A 22,979-nucleotide genomic window follows, 5' to 3' on the forward strand; every position below is an offset into this window, starting at 1 on the left:
ATTTTTACACTTTATAAAAAGTTGCTACATATAAACATTTTATAATCACTCTGATTTGATACTCTGCTCTACTGAAGCTCCTTCCCCACCCCCAAAGTGAATTTTGGGGTCCTCATGGGCTCAGAAAGGGGAACTAAACCTCATATTAGCAGTACATCATGGTGGTTCTGTTTCTTTTTGTAGCTTTTGTTAAAACAGTATCTGACTCTCAAGTCTACTTTCAAAATATAAAAATTTAAAAGTATAGACTACAGCTAGCTGCTATCCCCAAAATTCATTGCTTGTCAAGATCAAATAGTTGGTCTGTTTCTAAACTTTTTTGTCTAATGAGTAAAAGCTGAAGAAGGCAAAGAGAGGGTGTTGTGGAACTGGAAATGCGTCTTCTGGACTCTGTGGTGATCTCTAGATGGTATACGGAATGATGGGGTTCTTTTAGATTGCCTAAATAAATCAGGGAACCCTGTCTTCATCTTAACCTTGTAGATAGTTACCTATTTCTCAAGGAAGACAAAGCTTACCAATACCAGCACTGAGTAAAGTTGTTAGTTTTAAATCCTTACTTCTATACTGAAGAGTTGATATTTTATTTTTAAAGAATGACACTCAATTATGAACACATTTTTAGGGGCTGGGAAAATGATAATGTAGGTCTTAGCAACTAACTCTATTTTCTAGAATGTATACGAGTGGGCCTCATTGAGGAGTTTCAGTCATTATAATTTAAGAACTACTAAGTATATTGTAAAGTAGACAAAGGTTCCAAATTAATTTTCTAGATCTATCTAAAAGAAATATCCATGTAAAATAGCCATTTAGAAGGACCTCAGACATAGGGTAAATTTACTTGCCAGAGAGGACAAATATTTTACATTGAAAAACTTCATTTCCTAAATTTCACTGTGCCCCCTTCTTAGTTTTATTTTCTTCTGAGACAAGAGCTTGTACGTCTGACACTATAATCTCATGTGACGGTTGCATAATATTTTAAGGTTGAAAATGACTTCATCCCAATCTCCTTTCTTACCCCTTCCAGTTGTCTTCCTACCACCCCACACTGTCTGCCCCGTTCCCTGAGAAGTCTGCTCACTGGATGGAGAACTGAGTCCTTTCCTCCAAGGATGCTGATACAAAATGAGTTGCATTTTAACATTTTGTTTTCTTAAAAATCCGATGTTCTGCCTTATGTTCAGATAGCTGGAGCATAGAAATGTCTGTGCAACAAGAAACTAAGGCACCATTTTTTCTTTCCCTTTCCTGTTTTGCCTTGGGAGCAAAAGCAAAGGCTAATGGGAAGCCAGGGTGGCAGGTCAGTCTTACGTCTTTTGGCAAGATCTCTATCAGCCACTATCACTGGGAGCTGTGTGCCAAAAGCTGCCAGGACATAGACTTAAAACCCTGCCAGGAAAGCATTTTCTTCCTTTAGAAATAGGGAAATAAAGGCACAACAGTACCTTAAAAGAAGTTGGTGAATACCAACCAGAAAATCTTGACAATTTAGGACAACTTTGAAACGTTCTGGAACATTTTACAGAGGAAGTCATCCCTTTCTTGACTATGACACCCAAGAATATGTTTTTCCAACTGTTTTCTTCCCTGCTAAGCCCATAATCATAATGAAAATCTTCCTCTGATGAAGAATGTCTGCTACCAGATGCCGGAGTGCTTACACATCAGCTTGACTTACCAGCAGATATTTCCTTAACAATTGCATTTAAAAGAAAAAGAAAATCAGATGGATCAGTGTAGTGTTTTCAAAGGAGTAGTCCTTGAAAGGGACCCTTTTGGGAATAACATTGCAGGCAAAAGCACTGGGAAATAAACATCAAAATTTAGAAATGTGTCAAAGAATGGAGACTTTTCTGAAATAATGTGCAAAATCAAAGTATCGTTTGTGTCCTCTAGATACAAGGTTGAGTGTCCAGAATGGCCCCTGTGCTGATTAGCGAGGGAAGGGCAGACTGTTCTCTGAGACTCTGGTTTCAGTGGGGCTGGTGGTGGGGAAAATGCTATCTGTTGGACCAGCAGGCATTCTCTAACCTCCACTATTGTATTTCGTCAATGTGAGTCTTCTACACGATGATGTCATAGACCCGGCCCACTCTGCCCAGCCATTCCCTCACAGCCTGGCGCACTCTGATGTCCGTCACGTGGCAGGTCAGCTGGCTGATGCATGGGAACACGGCTGGCTGCAGGGCCGTGAAGGTCTGGTCTGGAAGGATCTGAATCTGATTGAGAACTGTTAGCACCATGTTGGTCCATGCCTAAGAGAAAGGATTGAGGAGAATGATTAGCAGCTTTTGACTCTGGGTGCATTTGAACTCTCAGGTGTGGCTAAGCCCTGCCAATTGGCAAGTGAGTTTTCTGGGCTTTAGGTCGCAAAAAATCAGTCTTTACTAATTTAATGGGGCTAGAAGTTGTCATTTTAAGTTCATACATACAAGGAGTAGTGGAGTTTCCTCTACCATTAGGAATACCTTCTTTTTAGGTTTCATGGACTACAGGAGTATCTTGTTTTATTGTGCTTTGCTTTACTCTGCTTCCCAAATACTGCTTTGTCTTTTTTTTTTCAAACTGAACATCTGCACAGCCCTGTGTGGAGCAAGTCCATCGCCGGCACCATTTTTCCAATAGCATTTGCTCACTTGGTATCTCTGTGTCACGTTTTGGTAATTCCCACAATACTTCACACTTTTGCATTATTATTATATTTGTTATGGTGATCTGTGATCAGTGATCTTTGATGTTACTACTGCTTGTTTTGGGATGCCATGAATCGTGCCCATATAAAATGGTAAACCTAATCGATAAATGTGTGTGTTCTGACTGCTCCACTCACCAGTTCCCCCATCTCTCTCCTGCTCCTCAGGTCTCCCTACTCCCTGAGACACACCAACACTGAAGCTAGGCCAATTAATAACCTTACAATGGCCTCTAAGTGTTCAAACGAAAGGAACAGTCCTAGGTCTCTCCCTTTAAATCAAAAGCTAGAAATGATTACGCTTAGTGAGGAAGGCATGTTGAAAGCCGAGATTGGCACAAGAACTTAGCTTCTAACCTAGGTTAGTCAAGTTGTGAATGTGAAGGGAAAGTTCCTGAAGGAAATTAAAAGTGCTACTCCAGTGAGGACACAAATGATTAAGAAAGAGAAACAACCTAAGTGCTAATATGGAGAAAGTCTGAGTGGTCTGGATAGAAGATCAAGGGCAGCCGTAACATTCCCTTCAGCCAAAGCCTAATCCCAAGCAAGGCCCTAACTCTCTTCAATTCTGTGAAGGCTGGAGAGGTAAGGAAGCTGTAGAAGAAAAGTCTGAAACTCGCAGAAGTGGGTTCATGAGGCTTAAGGGAAGAAGCCATTTCCATAACGGAAAGTTGCAAGGTAAAGCAGCAAGTGTTGATGTAGAAGCTGAAGCAAGTTCTGCAGAAGGTCTGGCTCAGATCATTCATGAAGCTGGCTACACTAGACAGCAGATTTTCAGTGTAGATGAATAGCCTTCTGTGGGAAGATGCCATCCAGGACTTCATAGCTAGAGAGAAGTCAATGCCCGGCTTCAAAGAACAGGCTGACTCTCTAGTTAGGGGCTAATGCAGCTGGGGACTTTCAGTTGAAGCCAGTGCTCATTTACCATTCTGAAAATTCTAGAACCCTTAAGAATTACACTAAATCTACTCTGCCTGTGTTCTATAAATGGAATAACAAAGCCTGGATGACAGCACATCTGTTTACAACATGGTTAACTGAGTATTTTAAGCCCACTGTTGAGAACTACTACTCAGAAGAGTCCTTTTAAAATACTGCTTATTGAAAACAGTATAGAGGTTCCTCAAGAAGTTAAAAATAGAGCTACCCTACGACCCAGCAATCGCACTACTGGATATTTACACCAAAGATAGACATGTAGTGAAAAAAAGGGGCACATGCACCCCGATGTTCATAGCAACAATGTCCACACAAGCCAAACTGTGGAAGGAGCCAAGATGTCCTTCAGCAGATGAATGGATAAAGAAGATATGGTACATATATACGATGGAATACTATTCAGCCAACAGAAAGGATGAATACTTACCATTTGCATTGACATGGATGGAACTGGAGGGTATTATCCTAAGTAAAATAAGTCAATCAGAGAAAGACAATTGTCATATGGTTTCACTTATACGTGGAATATAAAGAATAGCGCAGAGGACCATAGGGGAAGGGAGGGAAAATTGAATGGGAAGAAATCAGAGGGAGAAAAACCATGAGAGACTCTTGACTCAGGAAAACAAACTGAAGGCTGCAGAAGAGAGGGGGGTGGGGGGATGGGCTAACAGGGTGATGGGTATTGAGGAGGGCACATGATCTGATGAGCACTGCGTGTTATAGGCAACTAATGGATCATTGAACACTGAATCAAAAACTAATGATGTACTATATGTTGGCTAATTGAAATTTTAAAAAATAAATAATAATATGCTTATTGACAATGTCCTGGTTACCCAAGAGCTCTGATGGCGATATACAATGAGATTACTGCTATCTTCATGACTGCTAACACAACAGCTATTCTGCAGCCTATGGATCAAGGAGTCATTTCTACTTTCAAGTCATTATATAAGAAATCCATTTTGTAAAGCTATAGCTGCCATAGATAGTGATTCTTCTGATGGATCTGAGCAAAGCATATTGAAAACCTGGAAAAGTATTCACTATTCTAGATGCCATTGAGAACATTCGTTCATAGCAGCAATGTCCACAATAGCCACTGTGGAAAGAGCTGAAATGCCCTTCAATAGACAAATGGATAAAGAAGATGTGGTCCATATACACAATGGAATATTACTCAGCCATCAGAAAGGATGAATACCCAATTTTTACACCAACATGGATGGGACTGGAGGAGATTATGCTAAGTGAAATAAGTCAAGCAGAGAAAGTCAATTATCATATGGTTTCACTTATTTGTGGAACATAAGGAATAGCACAGAAGACATTAGAAGAAGGAAGGGAAAAATGAAGGGGGGGAAATCGGAGAGGGAGACGAACCATGAGAGACTATGGACTCTGAGAAACAGACCGAGGGTTCTAGAGGGGAGGGGGGTGGGGGGATGGGTTAGCCTGGTGATGGGTATTAAGGAGGGCACATACTGCTTTGAGCACTGGGTGTTATATGCAAACAATGAATCATGGAACACTACATCAAAAACTAATGAAGTACTGTATGGTGACTAACATAATAATAATAATAAAAAAGAACATTTGTGATTCATGGGAAGAGATCAAAACATCAACATGAACAGGAGTTTGGAAGAAGCTAGTTCTAGGAGAACTAGAATTAGCAGTGGAGCCTGAAGATGGGACTGAATTGCTGTGATCTCCTGATCAAACTTGAACACACGAGGAGCTGCTGCTTATGTATGAGCAAAGAAAGTGGTTTCTTGAGATGGAATCTACTCCTGGTGAAGATACCATGAAGACTGTTGAAGTGACAAGTAAGGATTTAGAATATTATATAAACTTAGATGATAAAGCAGCGGCAGGGTTGAGAGGACTGACTCGCATTTTGAACAAAGTTCTGTGGGTAAATGTTACCAAACAGCATTGCGTGCTACAGAGAAATCGTTAGTGAGTCAACACAGCAAACTTTATTGTTGCCTTATTTTAAGAAATTGCCACAGCTGTCCCAACCTTCAGCAACCACCACCCTGATCAGTCAGCAGCCATCAACAGTGAGGCAAGACCCTCCATTGGCAGAAAGACTGACTCGCTGAAAACTTCAAAGGATGGTTAGCATTTTTTAGCAATAAAGTATTTTTAAAATTAAGGTATGTATATATATTTCTAGATATGCTATTGCACACTTCATAGACTACAGTGTAAATATAACTTTTACATGCACTGGGAAACCAAAAAATTCATTTGACTCACTTTGATATTTGCTTTATTGCAGTGGTCTGGAGCCAAACCTGCAATATCTCCAAGGTATGCCTGTACAAAAATCTTACTTATTCCTCAGGTTTTTAAAAACTCTCCTGCCTTCTCATAATGAAATTTCCATAGGACATAGGACATTTTAAATGATCAGTCTCTATAATGCCTAGCAAACTGGAATAGGACTACCTTCACTCAGGATAACTTTTAAAGTCATAAGCAAATCTCCAAGACATAAAAAAAATTAAGACATTTATCAAGAAGGTCATCTATTATAGAATAACCATACATCTCCCTTTGACTGGACTTTTGCAAATCTCATCTGACTTTTGTGGATTTTGAAATTTGGTTCTATGTTCCAGTATTTTAGAGGAAAATAAGGCATCTTGCAAGATTCATGTTAAGTCCAAATTTATGTTTATTCTGAGACTATGTTCTTGTGTAGGTTCACAGAATCCTAGGATCTAAGATCCTAGGCCCACAATTTAAACCCCTGGATTATTTTTAAAGGGCTCCCTATGACTCTAGATCCCTCTATTCCTCTTTTACCATCTCATCTATTTTTAAATTGAACAAACTGTGCCAACATTGTTTTCTTCTCAAGCTGAGTTTTTGATGTACCATGGAATTACTCATTTTAAATATATGAAGGAACAGGAGCACTCAAAGCCCTCTAAAGATGAAAATTGTTATGTGCTCCTAATGGATTAGAAAAACTCGAGATGAAAACATTGATATTCACTGGTATAACCATCTAATAATAGGCACTTTGCTTTTTTTTTTCCCTTTACACATTTCTTCAGTGCATCTTCCAGTGATAAACTCAGGACTCAATGCCAGTGAAAGCACATCCACTTTAGAAGCTTCAGCTCCATCTTATTTATTCGGGTGAGTTCCGAGTTCTCAGTATCTCTTATAACCCATAAAAATAATTCCTGAAGTTATGTAAGAGTAAAATGTCAGTTTCACACAGATATATTGACCCAGGCAGATGCTATGTGTTAGGCTCAGGCGACCCTCTGACTTTGGAGGGGAACTGGGTTCTGTCTCCTACTGGTGTCTATCAACTCGTAGAATGTGTGAGTGTTCCCTAAGGGGGACACGTGTGTCCCTGGAAGCCCCCCGCCCCACTGCCAGGTGCGCCTCCCAGCATCCCCGGGCTGGCGGGAACCCACCTGGATCTGTGCTTCGGCGTCCCTCACGGACACACTCAGGGAGCTCCCGGTGGAGCCGGAGCGGGGCCTCTTCTGTCGCAGCAGCTCGGGGCCCGCGCTGAACGAATGGCGCATCTGCCCCTGGTCTATCAAGTGCTGGGGACGCTGAAGCAGCGGGGAGTCCTGGCCCCTCGGACCCAGTGGCTCGCCCTTCTTCTCCACTTTGACCTCTTTGGGGAAGGTGGGCAGGTTATGCTGCTGCTTCCTCTTTTTGTACTCCGTCATCAACTTGGCAATGGTTTTGTCGGCCGCCATGGTGTAGATTTTGTTGCCCGCGTTCTCCCACCATTCCTTCTTCCGGCCGGGGTCCTTCTTCTCCACCTTGGGGCTCGGGGGCAGCAGCAGCAGGTCCGCGCCGCCCGCCCTCAGGCTGCTGGGCTCGCTGGTGTGATCCCGGGTCTGGCTCCGGTCGTCCTCAGAAGGGGTGTCTTTCCCCGAGAACCCGCCAGTTGACGGGGTGGAGGACTCCGACTGGAAGGAGGGGAGGATGAAGAACGGGTCACTCTTGAAGACGGGCGCTTCCTCCATGCCGCTCTCCAGGTCCAGGTGCATCTGGATGTAGTGGTTGCACAGCTCCATGCACAGCTTGTGCAGCCGCTTGACCAGCCACACCCAGTCGGCGTTGCTGATGGGCTGCACGCTCAGGGAGGGCAGCCGGGCCCTCCACTGCCGCTTCTCCTTGCCCCGCGGGGGGCTCACCTGGGCCGTCTCCTCAAAAATGTCTTCGTCTTCGGACGAGCACTGCTGGGACGAGTCTGTGCTTCTCTCCTCGTCCTCAAAAAGCACTTTCTTCACTTGCTCGGCGGTGATGGTTTCCTGGTTGGTGAGGACGGCGCACACCAGCGCGTGGAAATAAATGTTAAAGCTCATGGCCGACTGGCGGTAGAGATTGGCCGCGCCTCCAATGCCAGACACCTTCTTCAGCAGGCACTTCAGCCCAGGGCTCGTGTCGAACTCCCTCGCCGTCCTGTACGAGTCCAGCAGCAGGTCGAATATGACCGCCAGGTTCTGCATGGAGATGTACCTGAGGAAGCCGGCCAGCTTGGCCTCCGGGACCTGCACCGTCTTCTCCTCTCCCGGGGAGGGGCCCTTGACGAACTCTTCCAGCAAGATGTCGTACAGGTTCTGGAGTAACACCTGATGAGACAGCAAGCTCACCACAATTTCCCTGAACGACACGCTTCAAATGAAAAGAAGGGGATTGATTAGTAGCCTTCTGCCCCATGCGGGTTACTTTAAAGTGATTCTGATGTTACGCACTGTAGAATGACATAGGCAAAATTATACACTAAACTGCTTTATTTCAATGCTTTCCTTCAAAAAGGGCAAACTTCGGGGTGCCTGGGTGGCTCGGTCAGTGAAGCGTCTGCCTTTGGCTCAGGGTCCTGGGATCGAGTCCCACGTCGGGCTCCCTGCTCAGTGGGGAGTCTGCTTCTCCCTTTCCCTGCCACCCACTGCCCCCCTCCCCCTGCCCCCGCCTTAGGCGTGCTCTCTGTCTCTCTCAAGTAGATAAATAAAATCCTTAAAAAAAAAAATAAAAGGCCAACTTCTGGGGGCATTACATGATCACCATTTTAATTATGATTAATGGAATTGCCAATACTTTCTCAAACCTAGGCGCTATGTAATATTACTGTTTTATAAAAACTTTTCAGTATAGACACAGTAAAGGGATACAACATTTGACATTTTATTACTTGCAACTATGAAGGAACTAAAATCAGAAAGTAACAATGTCTGGTCAGTTCTGTGAATTTGAATTGGCTCTCTTCTCTACCCTTTGGACTTTTTTTTCAAACCCAAAGTTGTGAGCAGTCTCACTGAAATCTATCTTTCTAGGGACCAAACCAGTTTACCAGGATTAACTGTTAATGCTTTAGGTGTATAGACGTAAAAACTTCAGGGCTTCCAGCACGTGAGATGGATGAGGGCCAAACATTCGCAAAATTAAGAAATAGATAACTCAAGCTTTCTAAACCAAACCTAGGAGAGAGAAAGCTGTGTTCACTCAACACCTGCAATTCTCTTCTGCATCCTTTCCTGCCATCATGGTCACAGGACTCCTCTGTGGGCCCCGAATGCTCTTTTGGATCCACTGAGATGCCCCTCAGGTCAGCTATGTGGCATGGGGCGTGGGGTGGGGCAAATAGACACCTGGCCAGGACTCATGGTTGAGAAGTGGGCACAGCCCACATAGGAAGCCTTACATGTGCCCCTTGGTGATTTGGCCTCTTCTAAGAAAACAATTTCAATTCTAGGTACTACCTTTACTGAATATTTTAATTCACCCTTGTGGTTTGTGGTTTATGGTTTCACTTTGCGTTCACTGCTCTTGGAATTGCATGAAAATAGCTTATGCCATTATGTTGCAAACTAATTCCCTTAACAGGGTAATTATAAAAGTATGACAACTCTTATTAATTGTTTATTTCAAAGATCCAATTATGTTAATATGTCTAGCTGTGACCTTGCATTTAAAAATGACCTTTTAACAGAAGAGAACACAGATGCTTCTGTACATTTAAAGGCTGGCCTTGCCCCCTGCACTGAGGGGACCCAGAAGGCTCAGCACAGATCTGTCGTTTACAGACTCTAACTCTTTCTAACAAATCACTGAAGTGATTTTTTTTTTTTTTTTTGGTGGTAAAATATACATGATATAAAGTTGCTATTTGAGCCATTTTTAAAAGTACAATTCAGTGGCATTAAGTACCTGCACAATTTTGGGTAACTGTCACCACTCTTTCTAGAGCCTTTTCATCCCAAACTCAATACCCCTTGAACAATAACTCCCCATTCTCCCCTCCTTCTGCTAAGTTATTTAAGGTACTAGGAACCCTGAATATGCATTCTTCTGAAGACGAGGCTCTAAAAGCCACCAAGTTGGTCTAGCGCTTCATGTCTACAGCCATAGGATGCTAACCAAAGGGAAATCCTGTCGCCCATCACTCAAATCTGTTCCCTTGTCTGCCCCATTACACTATAAAGTCCTCAAGGGCCAGGGCAGTATCTTACTCATCTTTGTCCCCAGGGCCTGGGAAGATGTAAGTAAGTGTCTAAGACAAATGGAGTAACACGAACAGGTTGGTTCTAAGCGCAGGCGCCTGAACAGATTGCCGCCAGGAGGAAATGTTCTCCTTGAGAAATGGCTCAGACACCTCAACCCTGTGCCCCTGGCAGCCTGGACTCCTGAAGCAGGAACCACAGCCAGAGAGGTGAGTCTGATCTACCTTCGGAAGGTATAAACACCCTAGCCCACAGGACATGATCTATCATCTTCCCTGAGAGCTGGAAAGTCCTTTCCCAGAAAACATTTAAAAGGATGGTGGATGCAAGGCCATGTGTGAATTATGGAGTATCTTTATCAACCCGAGATAGCCCCATTGATGCTTTAGGAGATGAAATTGCTAAGTGTGCATGTGAAAAGGACAGAAAATATTCAGAAGTTAGCAGCTTTTTCTTTAGGTTCAAGCTACATGCTGCACAGTAAGAAAACAAAGGGAAGCAGCCGGAGCAATAGTGAGATAAAAATTTCAGAAAGGTACCGAGAAAGTGAAATAACTGGTTACAGATGTGCAACTCTTAGTCACCTATGCTGATAGGAGATTAAAAAAAAAAGACCTGGAGCAAACAAAAATCAACAGATAATTTTTCAATTTGTTGTACCCAAGTGTTTCAACCTTTTTCTCCGCACACCCATTACGAAGGGGACTGTGCGTGCTTCTGAGGCCAAGTGCAAAGGAAAGCTCTCCTCCTGGAGAGTTAATTGCCCAACAGGTGGCTGACAAGACATGCTAATGCCAGTTTCAGAGAGAAACACTCAGAATTTCAAGTACTACATCTTAAAGCTCTCATACTCAGTGGTTTGTGTAAAGCTCGGGGCTATCAATGCCACGGCGATTTAAAATCACACCCAGGTTTCTCTTTATTAATATTATAATCAATTTGATTTAGGTCTTTTTTTCCATGGGTGACTTCAGCATGGACCTTTGAGGATGCACCTGACGGTATATACATGAACCTTCCTTAGGTCTAACTCATCTTGCGCTACATCCTGTGCTAAGTTAAGAACTGTTCTGTAATAAGAGTCAAATCCAATAATGCCAAGTGGCTCCATGCCTTTGTGCTTGTGTGTCTCTGGATAGGTGGCCCAGCCTCTCTGAATGTTTCCCCATGGATAAAACGGGAGGGGAAATATGTAGCCACTGAATCTCATGTATAGTGCTCAAATACTTATCATTACTATTTGTGTGCTGGAAGTTTAAAAATGGGAAATTTCAGTCATGGCGATTATCGTCAAGTCTAGGAAGAATCGTTTTTTTAGGCAAAATGGTAGTATTTAAAAATGGCAAGATTAGGGGCACCTGGGTGGCTTAGTCGGTTAAGCGTCGACTCTTGATTTCGGCTCAGGTCACGATCTCAGGGTCTGGGATCAGGCTGCATTGGGCTCCGCATTCAGTGGGGAGTCTCCTTGAGGTTCTGTCTCTCTCCCTCTGCCTCTCCCCCCTACTCTCTCTAAAATAATAAATAAATCAATCTAAAAAGGGCAAGATTCATGTGGAAGGGCACAGATCTTTTTGTCTCCTGACAGCTGGATTGCTCAGGAGAAGTTGATGTATTTCTCCCCCAAAACAACATGAATCAAGCCTCACACTACAAATTTTTTTAAAAAGCATAATATGGATAATACTATAGACACACTCAGTTGTGTCCCCCTCCAGATTCATATGTTGAAGTCCAAACCCACAGTACCACAGTGTGACTGTGCATCTGGAGATAAGGTCTTGAAAAATAATTAGGGTGGGGCCCTAATCCACTGTGACTGGTGTCCTTATAAGAAGAGATTAGGACACAGACATGTACAGGAGAAAGACCATGTGAAGACACAGGGAGAAAGCATCCATCCAGAAGCCAAGGAGAGAGGCCTCAGAAGAAACCAACCCTGCCGCCCCCTGGATCTTGGACTTCTAGGCTCCAGAACTGTGAGCAAATACATTTCTGTTGTTTGAGCCACCCAGTGGATAGTACTCTGTCATGGCAAACTAGTACATGTGAAACGTGGAAGCTCTGGTTAAAAAGTGAACAATTTTCTGTAAAAACCTTTGCTAAATGACTCTATAAATGTTTTCAGTATTCTTAGCCAAAGCTTGGATTACAAGGAGCCACAACCGAAAATAAATGGACTTCCCTTGTTCTAAGTTGCCCACATGTTTAAGCTTATTAGCTGCTTACCTTTTCTTGGTGTGTCCATTTGGCTTCTCATCAGGAGGCAGCTCAATAATGAGCTGACAGGACTGAGCATGATCGAAGTTGTTTGGGGTCTTTGGTGAGCACTGGGTGTCCAACATAAACACCTGCAAAGGTACAGTTCAGAGCTCCATCATCCTCAACCTGACTCCACCAGGGATTAGCTGATTGGCCTTGGGTAAGTTGCTTACTCTTCCTACTCATTTCCTCACCTATAAAGTGAGGTTGATAATGGTTTCCTACCTGGTGTGTTTGTTGAGAGAGTTAATATGTGTGTATTACGTACGCATAGCATTAGAACAGAAGAATAAATATTCAGAAGTTAGCAGCTGACACTAATACTAAGAACACGACTAATTTTATCATGTGACAACTCATTACACTCCAACTAGCAAGCACTGAATTTAATATTGAGAGTAAATAAAGAGGGGTTGTGTTTGTAAAAAATCTTTGATTTTGATGTCTCTCCGGTATTATATTCCATCCAACACAGGAATAAGACATTAATTAGGACCTCCTGTTGGGATTACAGATGTGGCCATGCTACTCTACGGGCCTGTGGGAGAAGTGACTAAGAAAACAGTAAACACTTCTTGATTCTTCCCTTTGAAAACAGAAGTCTTCTTAAAATGTTTTCTTTCCAAATTTTGTAAGAATTATCAAATTATCTGGGTTATCTGAAAGGTGGATAGAATAGAAAGGTTGGGGACTGAGGAAGAGAAAATATTACAAAGTAAAATCTTCACTAAATGGCCTCTGCCTTTCTGCTCCATTAATGATCTGTTGTTTCAGAAGAAGGTTCCATGTTCTTGCTGTGCGGTGGGATGAGTTTGGAAGCCCACTGTAAGCTCATGCGGAAAATCTTTAGCGTGTAATGGATTCCCATTAGGGAAGCTATCCTGTCAGAGGACCACCTCTCGTTCCAGTGCCCTTCTGCTACAGCTGTCCCCCACAGCCATGTGGACGGAAGTGGGTCTTCACTGCAGCTTTATGACATTCCTTCCCTTCCAACCTCTGTGGACTGGCCATGGATGCGTCAGTGGTATGTGCTCTCTCCCTTCCGATCAGTAGAGCCATCATGTCCTGGGGTGTCATGAATGTGGACAGTAGATGATGGGAGAAGCTGAAGGTGGAAGGTTCTTGATCCGCTATGTGAGGGGTGTTAGGGAAAGTCCTTTAGAAACTGGACCTAGCCAGGAAACTTCTCAACTGATAATCAGAGTATTCTGGATTATTTTTGTACTAAGGAGAGATTTTATCAAGGATTTAAACAGATCTTCTAGAGAAAGGGCACCTTTGAATATAATCCCCAATTCACTTTAAAGAATTAGAATACTTATCCAATAATTCAATCCAACACTGCATATACATTTATAAAAATTGCTTCATGTTTTAAACATACCACACACATTTGCAAAGTATCTTCTGCATATGAAGACATACTTCAAATACGTCTGTTGCCAATACATGATAGACTGAATTCTCAACAACCACTCACGATTATGAATATGTGTAAATTTAGGGATAGTGCTTAATCCTGCTGCTGGAAGCCCCATGCAGTCTTAGAGACAGATTGACATGTCACTTAAGTATTTGGGGGCATGTCTGCAGCTAGTGGTAATGCTGGAAGGCCTTTCGTGATTTAGTAACTCTCTTGACTCAACAGACATTTACTAAGTGTCTTCTGTATGCCTTCCTCTAGGAACACCAAGGTAAGAATATGTTCTCTGCTACTCAGGAGATTACAACCAACTTTTCTGACTTCTGACATCTGCCAGAAGAAAAAAAGTCATTGGTACATGGTGATCCCTGCATGGGTATGTATATTTTAATTTTACTTATGAGTTACATTCCACTGAAATTAAGCAGCTTATAAATGTTAAGCTCTGTATGGGAGATACAAGAAAAAAACCCAAATAGATTTGCCGTCCTTAGACATCTGTAGACTGTAAGTAACATCAATATTCAAGCAAATATGGATAATATAAGGAGTCCAAGCAAGTCAGGTGGTGTATGAAGTGTAGTGGCCAGGCAGAGAAAGGACTTTAACTGATCTGGGCACTGGAGGATGCACTGAGAAAGAGATGGTGGAGAGGATTATAATGCTGTTGACTGGGTTAGTCATTCCTCATCAAGAACAGTACTAACAAGATGTCAGAGCCAGGAGGGGTATCTCCCTAAGGGAATGAAAGGCAGTCTGGTGATACAAGACTGACAGTAAGAAGCTTCTAGAAGTCCCCAGTCCTTACCTGCTGAGCCATGGCTCGAATGCGCCAGTACTCGGCCTCGGCACTGGGGGAGGAGGAGGGGGCCGCCACCCTCACCTGGCAGCCTTCCCCACTGAAGCTCTCGGTGCCGCTGTGGAAGCAGCCCAGCAGATCCTGGGGAGAAACACAGCAGAGGTTCCCTGGGTGCCTCTGGGCCCCGTCCTGGAGCTGCCATCATCCCTGTGTCTGGGACAAAAGCACTGATCTGACCGCTTCTTTCTCCCCCCTCTGTAGGAGTTCAAGTGAGACTGCCTGCTAAGAGGAGGAAGGCAGCATCCAGATGCCCCACTTGAGAGGCATGAAGATGGGAACCCGCTCTGGCTCTTTCTGCAAGCAATTTACCTTCACAGGCTTGAGGGTGGCGGAGAAGGCGTCCTGCAGGGCACAGCAGGCAAGCCTCCACATTTCTTCAGTGAACACGGGGCCCGCGGTGACAAGGACGTACCTGCTCAAAGAGACAAGGAAAGGAGTCTTGAATCTGTACATGTTGTTGCCCTTACAGAAGCATGCACAGATTTATTCCAAAGCTTCCACACAAGCCTTGCTGCCTCTTATCACTCTTGTCTTCAATCCAACTGGTGTTCCATTGTCCCAACACTATTTCCTAAGGCATTTCACTACAGAAACATCAATGGATCCCCATGACAAATACGGCAATGTTTCAACTGAGGCTCGAATGCAAGACTGTATGTAGTCTGTACTACTTTTTCCATTCTAGCCCCATTTTCTACTACTCCTAGACAAATAACCAAAATAACCAAAACCCTCGTTACTTGTGACTCTGATCTCCATAATTAGGTCTGTGATGTTTTGCTTACAAGTCCCCACCTAGCAAAATCTTGCCCACCTTGGGGGATCTGGCCAAGTGTCATTAATAGAAAAAGATCTTCCTGACCATCTACTCCCCTGCCCTCCTTGGCATGTATAGTAACTCCTTCCTATTATCATTTTCTATGTGTCTCTCTCTGTTACGTCCTTTAGAAAAGGCTATTAGCGTCTTGAGGGCAGGGACCTTGGCTGACTTTCCATGCAGCCGAGTACCTCTCGTATAATGCCTTACACAATAAATACTTGTTGATTAAACACTGAAATGAGGAATTATTGGCATATACATACAGATACTTTTACTTCTAGAAAGCGACCCAAAAAGTGGATTGCTACAATAAAAGAATTTAATTCCCTTGGATTTCATAATAAAAAAACTCTTGTGGAGAGCTAGGGAATTTTTTTCCTTACCTAATACAGGAGCAGCCCACTCTGGAGATGGTTTCTGTGGGCTTGGCCACACATGCTACCAGTAACTCAAACAGGTCCTTCAGCATCGTGTTGATCATGCTCTCATACCTGATGTCTACATGGAAAAGTAAAACCAAGATTTCACTCAACTCTGTTGTAAAGGAGGGGGTTGAAATGGCATCTATAGCAACAGGAGAAAGTCTGAGTGATAAAAGGACATATAAATATCTGGGTGGAAAAAGTAATTTTCTTGGATTTTTTAAAAACTCAATTTTAGCCTGTATTAACCATTTCATGATGAAATATGTGTTTTACTTTGATGTGTTGATGGTACATTTTTCGAAGTTATGCATATAATTCATCTACTTACACAGAATAGAACACATACAGCCTGAATAGTAGCTAGTAAAAAAAAACTGAAATTCTTAAAAAGAGAAAAATGAAACGTATACTTTCCTTATGGCTGATAGACTAATTGAATGCTCTTGGCAAACAAATCCTCTCTCATCTTACTGTCTTCAACTTCTTAGTCTGGCTTCAGTCTGTACACTATCCCCAAAGAAAATGAGACTTCCCCAAATAACATTCTATTTTCCCAATTCAAGGAATACATCTGTATTCTTTTCCTTGAAGTCCTTGTGATGACACAGATCCAATTTTCAGTGGAATCCTCAATGGTACTGTGTTGGGCAAAGCAATGATCCAGTTGAGAACATCTATCCCTAAGGACAGTTATTGCTTACATGTAGAAACACCCACTTGTTTTCCTTCTCAATTAATGTTCTTTTTTGTGGAGGCAAGTTGTCCTTATTAAATTTAGTAGAGCTACCCATTTCTTATCTTTGCTTTTTGACTCTCCCTTGGGGTGGACATCTCACGAGTTTTTCTAACCTCTCCAACAAGGGAGTCCCTTACCTCTTTATAAAGAAAAGCCAAAGGCATATAGAATTATAACATCTAAGGTTAACAGTGATTTTTTTTTCTGACTTCAGTATACTATCCACCACATACTTTCAGATCTTTTTCAAAATGCCACAGATACTAAGACACTTCACCCCTAACCTCTTAAGCAACTTCTTGCCTATAATTGAAGCCTTTGCTAAAATCTTATCTCCTCCATTTAGCCTCCCAGAGGAAGCAGGAGGATCTACACCGCCTCTCACTTCCAGACTACAGGGCTAATTCTTTAATTGATTATATACTTGAACTTGCCTCCCCTCTTCTCATGCACAGATCTACTAGATGGCATTATATTTTTAGTCACATATGTATTTTAAGTATCAATTTTCATTTTGATAATCCAGGAGAAGGTTGGCAGTGACCACATAATTCTCTTTTACTAATTTCTGGACAAAAATCACACACTGGTATTTATAAGCACTTTCAGACAGTGATGCTTCCCATGAAAAAATTACTCAGCAAGGACTGCTGTGGGAGCATAGGTACCTGAGTGTATAAAGCTTTGAATGTGCTCCACCACCAGCTCACAAGACAGGCCAATGGCATGCTTGAAATTAGCAGAAGCCGCATCCCAGTATGAATGGTCTTTGTGGCTACGGCGGAGCCAAACGGACATCACAGGGAGGAGAAGGTGAACAACCGCATAGATACCAAATCCTGGTCCTGAAAAAGAAAAGTCAGCATCAGAACTGTGATCACAGCAGCTCTCCTGTAGGGAAACAGAAGTTACCGTCATGGCTTGGCATGGTCCAGCTCTTTCACAGGAGGGCCCCAACCCCCCCCCCCCCCCCCCCCCCCCCCACCCCCCGCCGAGAAGCTGCAAGGAAAAAGAATTTACTACTGATTGGGGAATACATGGTCTTCAGTGGCATTTTTCTTTTTCTTTCTTTTTTTTTAAGATGTATTTTAGAGAGCACGTGAGTTGGGGGAGGAGCAGAGGGAGAAGGAGAGAGAATCTCAAGCAGACTCCCTGCTGAGCGCAGAGCCGGACGTGGGGTTCAATCTCCCTCTTTTTTGTTTCTGTATGAATTTAGTTATGCAAATGATACATGAAATCATAAAAAATTCAAATAATACCAATAAAGCTAAAGTATCATCTGATTAACTCCAGTCCCCAGATGGAAACATACAGATGCATATACACATATAAGAAAATATCCCCTAAAGTTTACGTACAAATATCTATATGAAACCTCAAGAAACACGTTAACATGTGTTAGAGATCATTGTGTCAGCGGATTTAGATATTCCTAATTTTTACTGCCACATACCATAATTCCATTGTATGTATACACAACAGTCACTTATCTGTTCCCTTACTGATAGACATTTAAGGTGTTCTAATTTTTTTGCTTTATGGACAATGCTATAATGAAAATCCTTGTGAAAGTGATGGACTTTTAAAGTTCTGATTACAAAAGTAAGCATCCTTTTTCTAATAAACATGGAAAACAACATGAGAATACAAAGAAGAAACCTTACCCACAGAGATAATCACCTTTTCATGTTTGACTTCTAGTCTTTTTGAACGTACATGTGTATTTACAGATGGATAAAATTTCATAATGTTGTGATTGTACTCCATAGTATATATACTTTAAATGTTATTCACAAATACTCATTTTAACATCTGTGGAATATTTATATGCTCTTACTATTTAGGGTGTTCATAATTTTTTTGGTATTCAATATATTTCAGCAATCATTATATACCCATTTTGTCTTCATCACTACTAAGTTCCTTTGATGATAGATTTCTAGTAAAATTAATTAGGTTAGGTGCTCCGCACACACATTTAATGGCAATGTGAAAACAGAAAACGGTACTGACTAGTGAAAGAGAGGCATATAATTAATTCTATAAAATACCTGCTTATTTTTGGATAAAAGACTTACAACTTTTTGACATATGGGAGTAGCTATGTTGGCTTTTCTGAAAAAAATTCTGCTATAAACTTTGCAATGGATCTTAAAACAGTATCAATTATCAAGTCTTCATCAGTTTGTGATAAATACAAAACTCATTACTATGGAATTAACTAGTGGGTTCATTTGTGGTTCTGACTGTGAAAACTAAAATTTCTATAGTTGCTTGGATCTTGGGAAAATTTGCATGTGTTAAGTGTACATGCTAAATTTGATTAATTCAAAAGAAGAAATAAATTCCTCAGGGCCATTCTTTTCCTGTACTATCAAGGTACTAGGTGATCATTACATGTCTTTTTCTTTTTTTAAGAGAGAGAGAGAGTGAGAGAGCGAGCACCAGCGGAGGGAGGGGCAGCGGGAGAGGGAGAGAGAGAGACAATCTTAAGCAGGCTCCACCCTGAGATCATGACCTGAGCTGAAATCAAGAGTCAGATGCTCCACTGACTGAGCCACCCAGGCGCCCCTACATGTCTCTTTCTCAATCTAATGATCCATGACCTTTATACATTCAGGATTTTGCTGTCTTAATATAGTATATACTTTTGAGTGATTTGTTTATGTCATTGGAGACTTAGCAAGCCCTATTGACAGCCCTAGGGCCAAGAGCATGTAAGATCCAGCTAAAGAGGAAGGCTGTAATCATGGAACAAAGCCAATAACCTTGGCCTGATTATTGTAGGGATCCAACACACCCAACTAACTGGATAGCATACATTATCTGTAAATGGACTGGTGGGAAGACATGTCAGCAATAACAGGACATCTCTTAACCACCACTGCATCATTGCCATTCAACAAGTATTTACTGAGCATCTACTATGCATGAAGCTCTGTACCAAGTCTAGGGTAAGAGCTGTGAAACGGGCAGACACATGGAAATACCTTCCTGAAAAAAGTTGTATGTATCACAACTCCCCACAAAAGACAGACATAGAAATTCTTACCAGGTGTTTTGGTCACATCTCTCAACAGCTCGAAGAGTAAATCCAAGGTTGGCGGTTGGTGCTGACGTGGACAGTTGGACACAGCTGCTGTCAGCTGCTCCAGGAGGATGATCCAGACTTCTATCAGCCCTGGAAGTCAAGAAGCAGATCTCGGTGAAATCCAGTCAAACACGATACAGAGTCATCATAAGCTCAAACCGAACACTGTTAGTGTAGAAGTGTGCCATATGGTGTGGTAGCCCTGAGGGTCTACAAGCATGGGCAGATTATGATTTACATGCTCTAACAAAGTCAAAGGGGGAAAAAAACCCCCAAAATTTCTTCTTATCCTCCTACAGGAAGAAGATGATGTGGTAAATTCTACTATATTGAAATAACTGTCAGATTTCTTGGGAGCTGACAATACCAAAATAATGAAATATCCTTTTGTATCATCTTAGTATATCTTTTTTTTAAAAAATTATTTTATTTTAAATATATAACACAAATTTGCCACTTTAACCCTTTTCACATATACAATTCAGTGGTATTCATTACATGCACGGTTTTGTGCAACCATCACCACTCCCTAATTCCAAAAAATTTTTTTTAATCATCTCAAACAGAAGCCCTGCAACCAGTAACTTTTGATTCTCCCCTCACCCCAGCCCCTGGGAACCTCTCATCTACTTTCTGTCTTTATGAAGTTGCCCATTCTGGATATTTCATATAAGTGGAATCACACAGTATTTGTGTTTCCGCATCTGACTTATATCATTTAGCATAATGTTTTCCAGGTCCATCCGTGTTGTACTGTGTATCGGATGAGTAATATTCCCTTGTATGTTGTACCATGTTCTGTTTGTTCATCCACCTGTTGATGGGCACTTGCGTTGTTTCTACCTTTGGCTGTGGTGAATAAGGCTGCAATGAACATAGGAGTGTAAGTATCTGTTTCAGTCTCTCAATTCCTTAGGGTATAGACCCAGGAGAGGGATTTCTGGGTCATCTAGTAGTTCTGTTTAGCTTTTTAAAGAAATACCAAATTGTTTTCTACAGAGGCTGCACCGTTTTGTATTCCTGTGAGCGTGCCAATTTCTCCACGTCCTTGCCAACACTTATTTTTTGTTTGTTTAACCATAGCCATCCTAGTAGGTGTGAAGTGGCATTGCACTGTGGTTTTGGTTTACAGTTCCCTGATGACTAATGATGTGGAGCATCTTTTCACGTGCTCATCGGCTATTTGTCGATCTTTTGAGAAATATCTATTCATGTCCCTTGCCCATTTTTAAATTGTGTTGTCTTGTTGAGTTTTAGGGATTCTTTATATATTCTGGATATTAAGACCTTATGAGAAATAGGATTTACAAACATGTTCTCCTTTCGATTGTCCTTTCACTTTCTTGGTAATGTCCTTTGATGCATAAAAGTCTTTAATTTTGATGAAATCCGAGTCATCCAGTTTTTCTTTTGTTGCTCATGTGTGCTAGTCTATTTTCTTTGCTCTTCTTCGTGCCCCACTTTTTTCAAAGGTCCATGTCTCTCTCTCTCTCTTTTTTTTTTTTTTGCAATCTACGCACTATTTTGAATTTAGCTGCCGCCCTGCCGTCGGCGCTGCTGGCGCTCTCTCCGCCCGGGTACCTGCGAGTCACTTCGTGTTCTGTGCACGGATGGGGAGCTGTGCTCGCGCATCGACAGAATCGCACGCCCAGGGCGGCTCACCTCTCAGTACGCACCTCCGTCCTCCTCCTCCCCTTCAGAGTTTCATTTTTAAAATAACATACTCATTGGGCTCCCTGCTCTGCGGGAAGCCTGCTTCTCCCTCTCCCACTCCCCCTGCTTGTGTTCCCTCTCTTGCTGTGTCTCTGTCAAATAAATAAATAAAATAAAATAAAAATAAAATAACATACTCACTTTTAGTATTGCTCATTATTAGGGAAGGGAAAAAGCATGAGATGCTTTTTATTAGATCCGAACAATTTTAGTTTTGCCATTTACAGAAGCCCTGTCTGAGCAACATTCCTGCTCACCCCTGCCTTTGGAAATCTGTGAACCTGCTGCTCAGATAAGTGCCGCACAGAAAGGACTCGACTTCTCTAGCTTCATCCTAAAGTGCCTAGGATAGAGTATAAAAAAATAGCCCACCCTACATTTTAATTCTAATACTTCTCATTTTCCTGTGAAAGATAACTGTCAAAAGATGGCAGCTTTTAAGTATTCCCATTAATCACTGGGAAGCCCGGGTAGCTCAGCTGGTGAAGCGTCCACCTTCGGCTCAGGTCATGATCCCGGGGTCCTGGGATGGAGCCCTGCGTTGGGCTCCCTGCTCCGCGGGGAGCCTGCTTCTCCCTCTCCCTGTCCCTCCCCTCTGCTCATGTTCTCTCAAATAAATAAATAAAATCTTTTAAAAAAAATGAATATTCCCATTAAAAAACCTACTTCCACAATTTTGAACATCCCCATTCATAGGAAGCTAAACCCACATGAACCCACAAATATAATAAAATTAGGGGACAAAGGCTCATGAAACTCAAAATATAAGCAGGTGTGAACAAGCTAATTTATAGGAAATGCAGAAGCCAGGATCACATGTTATGCACCACTCTAGGGGGTACAACCAATAAAGTCCACGAGGAAAACTCCACGGGCCCCGGGACCTCACTTCTTCAACAAATGAAGTGAAAAGGAGTGAGAAAGAGTTGAAGAGGAAAATCTAGAGATTGAAAAGTGCTTCAGAGACCTATCAGGCAAACGTAGAGTGCAGATCTTATGTGAATCCCTGAAAATTCACTGACATAAGAAAATGGGAAATGTTAACACTGAATGGATATTTGATATTCAATAATTACTGTTAATTTTTAGGTGTGATAATGGAATTATGGTCATGTTTGTTATGTTTAAAGAACACATACTGAAACATTTACAGATGAAATGCTATAATGTCTGGGATCTGATTTAAAATAGAGGATGTGAGTGGAGGGAGGAGATAGTGAGGGTGTGCGTGTAAATATACATAATAGATTGGCCATAAGTTAATATGGGTGGACATAAAGCTGGGTGATGGGTACATGAAGGTTCATTATACCATTCTGTCTAGGTTTATCCATGTTTGAAATTTCAATAGGGAAAAAAAAAATTACTTGCTTTTGGAAACCAGAGGAATAACATCTAAGAGCATATCAATTTTTAATACTAAGTTGAAGCCTTTGCTTTCAATTCTTTTCTCTGAGCTAGCTACGCTTCATATATAATTATGAAGATTATAATTTCAATTATAATTGAAAGGTCTCAATGAATT

The 22,979-nt window shown here is 41.9% G+C and overlaps 1 protein-coding gene across 1 annotated transcript in view; it reads right to left on the reverse strand.

Moving 5' to 3' along the window:
* Window positions 1-617: 617 nt before the first annotated feature.
* The window catches only part of ARFGEF3 (ARFGEF family member 3), a 165,562-nt gene continuing 143,200 nt past the window's right edge, over window positions 618-22,979 (reverse strand). Inside the window, exons 27-34 of the mRNA XM_032407797.1 lie at window positions 19,703-19,831; window positions 17,319-17,495; window positions 15,873-15,987; window positions 14,979-15,081; window positions 14,619-14,750; window positions 12,355-12,476; window positions 7,084-8,302; window positions 618-2,261 (exon numbers count right to left, since the gene is read on the reverse strand). Coding sequence (XP_032263688.1) covers window positions 2,070-2,261; window positions 7,084-8,302; window positions 12,355-12,476; window positions 14,619-14,750; window positions 14,979-15,081; window positions 15,873-15,987; window positions 17,319-17,495; window positions 19,703-19,831 — 2,189 coding nt within the window. The 3' untranslated portion in view covers window positions 618-2,069. The remainder of the gene's footprint in view (window positions 2,262-7,083; window positions 8,303-12,354; window positions 12,477-14,618; window positions 14,751-14,978; window positions 15,082-15,872; window positions 15,988-17,318; window positions 17,496-19,702; window positions 19,832-22,979) is intronic.

Source organism: Phoca vitulina, unplaced genomic scaffold (genome assembly GCF_004348235.1).
Source record: "Phoca vitulina isolate PV1807 unplaced genomic scaffold, GSC_HSeal_1.0 scaffold9, whole genome shotgun sequence".
NCBI lineage: Eukaryota > Metazoa > Chordata > Mammalia > Carnivora > Phocidae > Phoca > Phoca vitulina.